This window comes from Nanorana parkeri, unplaced genomic scaffold (genome assembly GCF_000935625.1).
Source record: "Nanorana parkeri isolate BGI_ZX_2015 unplaced genomic scaffold, ASM93562v1 scaffold1412, whole genome shotgun sequence".
NCBI classification, from domain to species: Eukaryota; Metazoa; Chordata; class Amphibia; order Anura; family Dicroglossidae; genus Nanorana; species Nanorana parkeri.
Genome location: NW_017307680.1, coordinates 146939 through 157718, shown reverse-complemented (window position 1 = coordinate 157718; position 10780 = coordinate 146939). Strand labels below are relative to the sequence as shown.

General features: G+C 44.9%; 1 protein-coding gene across 4 annotated transcripts in view; it reads left to right on the top strand.

The window, feature by feature from the left end:
• The window catches only part of USP7 (ubiquitin specific peptidase 7), a 135848-nt gene that overhangs the window by 25209 nt on the left and 99859 nt on the right, over positions 1 to 10780 (top strand). For all 4 annotated transcript variants that reach the window (XM_018569850.1, XM_018569849.1, XM_018569848.1 and 1 more), the window contains exons 2-3: positions 746 to 850; positions 2125 to 2323. In XM_018569850.1, coding sequence (XP_018425352.1) covers positions 746 to 850; positions 2125 to 2323 — 304 coding nt within the window. The remainder of the gene's footprint in view (positions 1 to 745; positions 851 to 2124; positions 2324 to 10780) is intronic.

The following is a 10780-nucleotide window of genomic DNA, read 5'->3' as shown; positions in this document are numbered from 1 at the left end:
GGTATCTCCTTTTTATTATGATCTACCTATTGAACTTGAAATGTTTAGCCTTCACTTGCCTTCTTATCTCTTGTTTTAATATTACTAAGGTTTAATGTTTCATGCTGCATTATTACTGACCCAGAATAGCAGAATAAACATGAGCCAGTAATTATGTATACAGCTCATGGAATCACTAGTGAAAGGTTTATATGTTTTATATAGTATAAAAGAGGACTCTTGGCATGGCCCTTCGAGGTAAAAAATGTAAACCAGATGCGGTATACCTTGAATCAATGGCTTGGGCATTTAAGATGCTGATGCAAGTATTGGGCACCTAGGAAACATGTGCAACACATAGAATATTGCCATGCACTCCTGAGTGAGAGAAATATTTCTGTGACCATTATGTAGTCCTCGTGCACATAGCATTCTAGAGACTATGGATTTCCAGGTGTGTCCACACAGATGTGGCCGCTGTGCCCATTCCAGTTAATGACTGTGACATCGGCCGCATCTGTCTGTGACTGTCAGCATATAATCATACATGGTATGACTACCAGCGGATTAGGAGAGATTTTTGTCCCAGGACACAGAGCTTCCATGGACAAAATTACAAAATGGGGATAAGTGTGATTTACATTGTGACATACAGTCTTTCATTGTGTATAATTAGGTTCAACAAATTATGTGAATTATTTTCTCTGGGATATGCTGTAGAAATACATACCTATTTAACAGGATAACTCTTTTGGTTCTTCTTTAGCTGGAGATGCTGATGACCCACCAAGAATCACTCCTAATCCAGTAATAAATGGAAATGTTGCTATGGCAGATGGCCACAATAATACAGAAGAGGATATGGAAGACGGTAAGTTTTTGAGACGGGTGTACCGTTGTATGCACATTACAGAATTAAAATCAACATTGTAAAATAACTATCGTCTAGGATTTGATGAACTGCTTTTTCTTATTACTTGTGTCTGTTTCCTTTACCTTTCCACATATGGCATTGATAAAATGCTATTCAAATTCCAACTAATTTCTTTATTTGTTTAGTCCATGCGTGTTCAAGGAATGCCTTGAAAAATGTGTAACATGCTTGCTGTTCTATTACTTGTTAGCGGCACCCCAAACATGACTGGGAAACCGCAGGATGCCTGTAGCAGAATCTGCTACATGAGCTAATTTCCCGCATGCAGCACACTCACCAGCCAGTATGCAAAAAAACTTGTCTCACCGCTAAGGTTAAAAACAGGTTTAGATACACGTCTTCTGCAGAAAATGTGAAAGCCGCACAGTCGCGCCAAGGCACCTCTATATAGAGCGGTCCTAACTCTAAACTATGAGAGTCTCCATCTTGGAGCACATGTGGCAAATGATTAAATTGGGTGCAGGTTTGTCAGGAGGAAGCCCAACCATGTGCACCTTGCTGTAAAGCTGGTAACAAATTGATGAGTGTGTTTGCCATTTGTTTTCCTATCACTACAGGGTCCCAACTAAACTACACTCGTGATGTAAAAAATGCTGTATAATTTACCTTTTCAGTGACTTCATACCCTGCCATGTTACTGATTCTTGGCTGCTGTCACTTACACTTGTAAGATTTTTGGATTTGAGCAAAGACAATTCTCCAGTTTCATTGTGCGGTTTAGTTTGGACCCCATGGTGATGCATGAATTGGTGGGAAAATAATATTCCAGTATGATGGAAAATTTTCTTGGAATATCAATCTTTGTATTTGGCATCGAGCTTAGTTTCTCCATTTTGGGTAAAATGCTATGAGAATTCAGGTTCGAACATAGTACATTTTGAACCATTTGAATATGTATGTGTTTTTTTTTTTTTGCTTAGTCTTAGAATTGTCTATTGGATTATTGCCATTTCTTCAATTGTCAAAGATTAGTCTATTTCCATTATACCGTGTTTCCCCGAAAATAAGACAGTCTTATTTTTTTTTTTGCACGAAATAAGACACTAGGTCTTATTTTCGGGGGATGTCTTACCTGGCTGGGGGAGGAGTGGACGAGGTCCCTACTTCCTGCATTGGGATGTGTCTTTTTGATAAAATATTTCAGCTTTTTTTGCACACAATGTGGATCAAGTTTATTCTGAATTTGGTATTAAGTATTTTACTATTTTCAGATACCAGTTGGCGATCAGAAGCAACATTTCAGTTCACCGTGGAACGCTTTAGTCGCCTTAGTGAATCTGTGCTGAGTCCTCCCTGTTTTGTGAGAAATCTCCCATGGAAAATAATGGTGATGCCACGGTTCTACCCTGATAGACCACATCAGAAAAGTGTGGGATTTTTTCTTCAGTGCAATGCAGAATCTGACTCCACGTATGTAAATTTGTCAATGTACTATTATGCCTGTTTCTGTTTAACATTTTAGGTTTGTATTGTAAGGTGAGTTAAGTTTTTTTTTTTTTAATGGGGTGCTGCATAAAAGGGATGCACTTTTTACTTGGTCTTGTGTATGTTTTATAATGTTAATTTGTTAATCTATTTTCTGTCCTGTTAAATCCAAAATACAGTCATTGAAGTTAAACTCTGGGTATCACTAGGGGGGCTCTTCTCACAGCAAGGTTTAAATGCTTGTTTTGGCTCGGAAAATAGGCACAATACTTGCCTTATCCCTTATTCCTCCCACTGCCTCCTGGGATGTGGACAACCCCTCACATACAATACAGAACTGCTGGTTCTGCAGTGTAAATGATTCCCTTGGAGGGCTGCGACCGTTTGAGCAGTGAAGGGAAAAGCTCCCTATGACTGCAAGTTCCGGTATCTGAGCATTTCGGTGAGTACGAGTACGAGTACTGGCCCAAATACTCGCTATCAGCGTACCCAGACTTTGTCAGAAGGAAGTTGTGAGGCTAGCCTGTAATGTGCTTGGGGCAATGAATCCTGCGTTGGGCACTTTCCTTGGCACTTTATGCAGTTTCTTTAGTTGCAGTGTGCTTTACAGGTCCAGAGGTGTGGGAGAGCCCTTCCCCGAAGACTGCATTGGGCATGTCCCCTTTAAGTGACTGTGTTGCCAAGTCAGCTGCCTTTCTGATGGTGGTAAGTGACGGCTTGTCCCCTACTCGGAGATCCAGTTTGCCCCTTTTCACTGAGGGTTTGGGGACAAATCACAGTGTTTTAGCTCTTTCCTTGTAAATTTTAATTTGTCCATAGATGGACTATGCAGCCTACCTCTGGATAGCTATGCACATTAATCTGCCATTTTCCCTGCTTGCTTGCACTGTAGTGGCCGCACAGGCTGCCCCTGCTGATATGAGTTGGCACTACCGAGGGAGTCTGGATCTCTGCCACTGGGGTTGCAATTTACCCTCAAACAATGACAAATTATAGGCGCAGGGAGACGTAAGCATCAGGCTCTGGGGCCTCACAGCCTAGCAGTTGTTCTGCTAGCCGTATGCTGCTTCTAGTTCTGTGTGTTCAGCCCAGAAGCAGTTCTCCTAACATCTCTTGCAAACTCATGGACACTATCTCTATGCCTGATTATTTTACAGTTAAAGCTGCCTGTGCCATCTTTGCCAAAGGTCACTAGTCTGGATTCTCTAAAAATGCCCCAAACCTTCCCTGTATGCACACTTTTACAGCCAGTGTGGTATGGTTACTATGGTATCGCCCTGAAAAACTGTTTACTCCTCCTAAACTGTTTGTGGCGCAATACCCTATTGAAGAGGAAGTCCTAAAAAAAATGGGCTGTTTTAGTCTAGTCAAGACGTTAGAAGCTCTCTTTGAGGACTTATTTGCCCTTGCTTGGCCCTACTTAGCAACCCCTGCTGTTGCCGCTATGGCACTGATAGATCTCATCTATATGATCAAAGGCAATGGATAGGAACCCTGGTTCCTTCTTGAAAGATGCCACAGCTCTTTAAACATTTAGACCTCTTTCATGTGGCCTTGCGCTACTGCCTAGATGGTCTTGTGAATACCCTCAGACTAATCTCCAGGATGGGTCCCTTTTTCCATATAGGACAGCTTCTCTGGCTGAAATGCTGGCCTGAGAAGACCTTTTGTATGCATGCCCTTTACTACAGAACACCTGTTCAGGGTATCCATAAATACTTATGTCAAGGCAATAACCGGATTCAAGAGCCCCAATTTAGGAGTCCAAGCTTTTGGTGGCTAAATCTTGTGATCCTTCCTTTAAGAAGGGTTAGTTTCTATCTTCCCAAGCCTAAAGTTCTAAACCTAAGCTAGGCTCTCAATTTCGCTGAAGGTCCTTGCCCTTCAAGCCTGCATAATCCTCATTGTGGATATATCTGGATCCAGGATTCATCTGACTCTTGGCTTATGCATAAAGGTGGCGTCCATCGAGGAAGTCCCCAATTCAGTTTATCTCCAGGCCGTTGCAAATCGGCATTCTTGCTGCATAGAAAAAACTGTTGCGGTCCCTGGACTTCCTTTTGCTTGTCCAGCAAGACAAAGATTGCCCTAGCGTGTTGAATCTCCTAGCAAGAATTGGAATTGGGAAAATTTCCTGATGGTCTAGAAGGGGCTCACAACAGATGCCTACCATGAAGATCCTCAGCGTGAAAAAAATGGCAACATTTTGCAGCTCTTTACTCATTTGAGGACTGCCTTTTGTTGAAGTAGAACTGAAGCCAAAAATCGCAAATTTTGGATTGTCGCCAGAACAGGAATAGGCAGGAAATGAGGACACTAGTTCTGGTGACCCTGCTGACCACCAGGGATTTCTTTCACTTTGGAGGGATTTCCTCTAACGTTCTGTTCAGAGTATCAGACAGGAAGTAAAGCAAAATCTCCCCAATGGGAAATAGATGACATATAAAAAAACAGGGTTTATGACCCTCCCTTATTCCATCCAAAACAAAAGTTTATTTCACGTTCAGTGATGGTCACCTGAAGACCTCAGTTGGTGAATCTCCCTATCTGGGACACGGACAGCAATAAAAAAAACTGACAGGTGTTGTAATCCTTCTCCAATCTAAAAACTGGGGGAAAAAAAATTGTTTTGGATCTCAAAGTTTTTATTTTATTTAGCTTGAGTGTTCACAAAGGTACTGGCCCCTGTTCTAACCGTGCTACGCTCCCAGGGTATCCTCTTTCTGGGATATATGGACAACTTCTGATTGAGGAGCACTTGCCACAGGTTCTGTGTCCACATCAATATGGAACTAACAATACAAACCCTAAAAGGATTGGTTAAATCCTGAACCTTCTGAAGTCCGCATTGGAGCCGACTCATCTCTTGGAGTATCTGGTTCTTATTAGGGATGCACCGATACCACTTTTTTAAGGCCGAGTACGAGTACCGATACTTTTTTTCAAGTACTCGTCGATACCAATTACCGATACTTTTTCTTAAAGGGACAGGTCACATTTTTTCTAATGCAATACAAAATTGTTCTTATCTTAGGTACTGGTCAGATCAGAATTTTTTCCGTCCCCAGACCTGAAGTGTTTAGTCCAGCAGCTGCCCGAGTCTTTGCTTTTGCATGAAAGTTCTGGGGCAAGCGGTAGCCTCATTTGTGGCAGTCCTATTCGCCCAATTCCACTCCAGAACACTGCAGCTCAACATCCATGGGACAAGATAATTTAGTCCCTTAACAGCATTGTCTCTGGCATTATGGGTCAGGAGTCCAGTTCTGTAGGTTGGGGAAATCCTTCCTTCTGATCTCTTGGAAGATCCTGAATGGATTCTAGCCTAACAGGCTCTGAAGGAATCAGACACCTTGTCAGTACAGCTGGGAAGGGACGCTGAGATTTGGTTGCCCCTTCAATGCAGGACATCCTGACTGGGGCTGCTAAAGGAGCCTGAGGGCTAGCCTCATTCCTACCGACTACGGACCTAGGACTGCAGAGATTTATTACCAAGGAGAACTTGTTTGCTGTGTGTGTTTTTCTGTTTAATATTTTATCTAGAGAGAGCTTTTCACTATTTAACTTGATTTGAACCATACGGACTTCCATCTCGTTTGGATACCATCTCTGCTACACATAATTATGAAGGCAGCAGGCTGTCTGGAAGGGCCATTGTTTGGAATGATGGGATTAAGCTCTTATCTAATTAAGGACATTCATTCCAAAGAGTATCTGTGCTTAAGGAATTTCAATGCGGCCCCTGGCTGTCTAGGGGTGGGAACTGTTCAACACACTGAACTCTTATCTGATTCTGTGAGGTATAAACTCTGTGTGCTTTCTGCAATAAAGGAGTTCTTGGTTTCCACTTCAACATTAGTGTTGTCTGATGTTTGAGGGATTTAGCGTTCTGTCCTAAGTTATTGGTTCTGTCCAATAATTAGGCAGGTTTGGGCTGAGGACACTGGAATTCAGGTTCCAGCGGAGAGGAAGCTGATTTCTGACTGAGGTACCCAGTCGGGGTACCAGGCGGTCCGTCACAATCCAGTTAGCATCCAGTCGAACAGTGACATAGATGTGGCATAGATCGACTTTCCGGGGGGAACTAGAAGGCTTCTTGTGCAAAGAGCATTCGATAGGAACTAGTCATGCAGAATTTCATGCGTGACTTTGCCCTTTTTATATATACCAGGCATAGACATTTGGCAGGCATACTACCTCAGCAGGCAGCGTCTGGACCCAGGGTAGTGATCTCAACACCCAGGGGTGTTACAGGACCTGTTCCATGAGTGTGGGACCACGGATGTGGACCACCCACTGTTCAGGTTCAACAGCAATCTGTATAAGCTTGCCTGCAGATACAGAGATCTTCTGAAAGCGGTAAATGTTTTGTTGGCTCTGTCGAACCAATACAACCTGATATACACTCTTCCTCCTCTGAAACTCCTTTTGTGTCTATTCCAAAGGATTGAGATGGAGGGCATTCTGGTGATGGTGATAGCTCCATATTGGCCAAGTGAGATGTGGTACTCTGACCTGAGTCTCCTGGCAGATGCTTCATGGGCTCTTCCAGATTGTCAGGACTTTCTTCTGTCTCAAGAACTGGTTTATCTTTCTGCACAGTTGCTGATTTTAAAGGCTGTTGAAACCTAGGTCTTGAGAGACGGGGGTATCTCAGAATCCGTGATTTCTCAGTGTTAAAGGCCAGGAAGTCTTCCCGCAGCGTCTAATATAGCATGTGGAAAGCATCCAGTTATTTTTGAATCTCGTGTCCCTCAGTAAGAGGGGGGAAAAAATCCAGAGTTAGGTCTTACCAGTAACTCTATTTCTAATAGTCTCCCAGGACAGCATCTTGAGATCTGGAGGCTCCTCCCAATCCCACAGGAAACAAGTCACCAATAATCTTTTATAAGGTCCGGCTTCTGGCTTGAAACCTGAAGGTAATGCAGGAAGACAACGCCTCACGTCGAAACAGTTGAAAGCCGCTTGCCCCGAATTTGCCGGCTTTGGACAAAAGGTAGGCAGGACAATCTCCTGCGACCTGTGGAAGGTAGAAGAAACTTTAGGTAGAAAGGCTAGATAGGTCCTAAGCACAATCCGATCCTCAAATACAACAAAAATGGTTCCCTAACCGATAGTGCCTGAAGCTCGCAAATCCTACGGGCCGAAGTTATAGAGATCAAAAACACCGTCTTTAAAATAAGATCACGCAGTGACATCTCGACCAAAGGCTCAAAGGGTGACATAGTCAAACCCTGCAGGACAAATCCCACTGAGGGATTGGCTTAACCAGAAGTGGTCAGATTCTCTTAAGGGCTTTGAAAAACCGTGAAATAAACACATTCTCAGCCAGGGACTCCTGAAAAAACACACTTAGTGCTGACACCTGCACCTTCAGAGTACTGAGTGCCAACCCCATGTCTACCCCTTCCTGCAGGAAATCCAGGATGGCTGGAATCCCCAAACTCCTACCGGCTCTAAGTCTCCAAGTGCTAAACGTCTTCCACACCTTGCCATATATTTTCCTTGTCACCAGCTTACGACTATGGAGGAGAGTATTGATAACTTTGATAGAAAACCCCTTTGACCTCAATATCTCAATATCTCTTCCTCAGAAGGCCCTGAGCCTGAATCTGTTCACCTCCGGATGCAAGACTGGTCCCTGAGAGATCAGGTCTGACCTGACAGGAAGAGTCCAATGCGGCCGATCCGTGAGGGAAAGCAACAGAGTGAACCAAGCCCTCCCCGGCCAATATGGCGCAATCAGAATGAGCTAGGTCCTCTCCTACATAAACGTCTGAAGGACTCTCGGAATTAGATGGAATGGGTGAAACGCATAACATAGGTGAAACTCCCAGGGATTTGACAGTGCATCCACTGCCAGAGCGGGCTCCCCTGGATGCAGGGAAAAGTATTGATCCACCTTTGCATTTCCCTGCGAGGCAAAAAGATCTACGGACGGAGGACCCCACTTCTCCGCCAAGAAGGAAAACACCTCTTGGTTCAGACTCCAGTCGTCCTGCAGAATCTGATGGCGACTGAGGTAATCTGCCAAGAAATTGTGGGTACCTTTTTAAGTGAACCGCCGAAACTGAGGCCAGGTTCTCCTCCGCCCAGCAAAAAATACTGCTGGCAAGGCTCCGTAGAGCTGGACTCCTTGTGCCCCCTGCTTGTTCAAATACACCACTGTTGTAACATTGTCTGACAACACCAACAGGTGTCGACCCTTCAATTTGTCCCGGAAACTCAAGACAGCGTTGGCTACAGCCTTCAATCGAAGGGCCCGCTTCACTAAGCTCCTCTTCAGAAAAACCCACAGGTGCCTTAGGACGCACCCGGTCAGCCCCTGTAGCAGCAGGGGTTGATGTGGCACTGGGGTTAGGTTTAAAGCCTTCTAACACAGATCTGAAGGATTGGAAGTAGAAGCCAGCTCCTCCTTAACTGTTAGTAGATTACTACAGGCTCTTCCTTTTAAGAGGTCGTCAATACACTTCCGACATAAGGCCTTTGCATAAGTGGACCCCAGCTTGCAACTGCAAACCGCACATTTCTTTTTAATTGCCACTTTTGCCTTATCTGAAGCTCTAGCCTGAAATAAAACAAACAAGAAGAAGCTTAGCCTCAATTCAACAGAAAAAAATAATTAGAAGAGCCCCTCAACACCAAAAGGACCTGCCCCAAGGCACCCAAGGTGGAGAAAAGGAAATAAGTCAGAGGAACCAGGGTGGTGAATGCAATCAAAATCACCCATACCTGTGCCGGGCTGGCGCCTGATGGAACTGCGTCTGCTGCTGTAGAGACCAGAGGCAAAGAAGGATCCATCCCTGCGGAGAGTACTCACACACCGCCAGCGCTGTCTCAGTCGCTACTGAGAAGTGAGCCCATTTACACCAGCCAGGGCCCTCCCCTTCCTCCTGCTCCGAAAACGAGGCTTGGAACACAGCCTCGGGGCCCGGAAGTAATGTCCCTCGCGCCGGAAGTGACGTACGCGGTCTGCCCGTGGAGAACCTCGCGGAGCCGCGGCGAGAAGACGAACCCCTCTGACCAGCGTTCACCCCCTCCCCGCGACTAAGCCAAGGGAGTAACGCCATCCTGGTCATGGCCCTCGCCGGGCACTGAAACGGGAAGGAGAGCCAGCATACCCACAGCAAGCTAATGGGACTGGCTGGAGGCCCAAGGTAAGCCTGTTACCCAAGTTAGTGGAAGTAAAACCCCCTCCTGGCTATTTGCCATATGGAGGCTCTTCCCAAGCGTTCCTGTGACGCGCATCCTCAGGTTGCCTGAGGAAACACAAAGGACTGAGGAGCTGGCCAGAAGGCGGACCTTATAAAAGGTTATTGGTGACGTGTTTCCTGTGGGATTGGGAGGGGATTGGGAGCATATCTCATGCTGTCCTGGAAGACGTTGGGGGGGAAAAAGGATTTTTGCACTTACCATGAAATCCATTTCTTGGTACACAGGTGCCACCCCTCTGTGTCTATGATCTTGTCCCTAGCATTGCTGTTCTACAAAACAGAGGCATGCCCCCCCCCCCCTCCTGGTACTTTAACCCAATTGTTTCTGAATTCTCTTTTCCTCAAGAAGCGGATTTAAAAATTTTTAAATTTTTTTTTTTTTGGTACATGCCAGCTTAAAAAAAAAGTATACACTGTATACATTTTTTTTTTTAATTTGAAGAAAACCTGTGTAAAGCGCACACTAAAGCTGCTAAATTTGGTCTGTTCCTGTAGGCATTAAATATCTCTGGTTATGATGAAATGGTAAGAGCAGCTACCAAAAGATGCATCTGGGCAGACTGATGCCTGCACCAGCATCCACCCCTTTTATGTCTGTGTAGAACAGGGGTGGCAAACTCAAATTCATCGGGGGCCGCATCAGCAGTATGGTTACCCTCAAAGGGCCGGTTGTATAGGACTATGCATCTACTCTTTATTATCATAAATAGTTGCCTCTGCATTCAGTTGCTACTGGTGATATGGAATTGGTCAGTATATCCGAAGTTTACTGCTCCACCTGCCATGGTGCCGTAAAGGGCAGGTGCAGACCAGCATGGAGCCCACTCACACTTCTGTAGCAGGTGATGTAAATTTGAAAAAGAGGGTCACACATCACTGGTAACATCCACAAGAAAATTATTGGAGACTGCTCAGACCGAACACTATGGTGTCCTCAAAGTTCTCCAGTGGACGATACCAGCAGTCTGCAACCCTCCTTTTCAACTGGCATGGAATTAAATTATTCTCATAATTATAAGCAGACATCCAGACCACCCCACTCCCAATACAGCAGATGTCAAGTGCCCTCCCACCATCAAAAGTACGCTACGTACACAGTGCAGGGGTCAGGATTGCGCCTAAAAATTCCTCACATCTGTACTCTCCCCTACCTTCCTACCTGGACCAGCTCTGGTACCTCCCTGTATAGGCGGCTCCCTCCCTTTGTATTGGGCTATAGTACCTTTTTTTT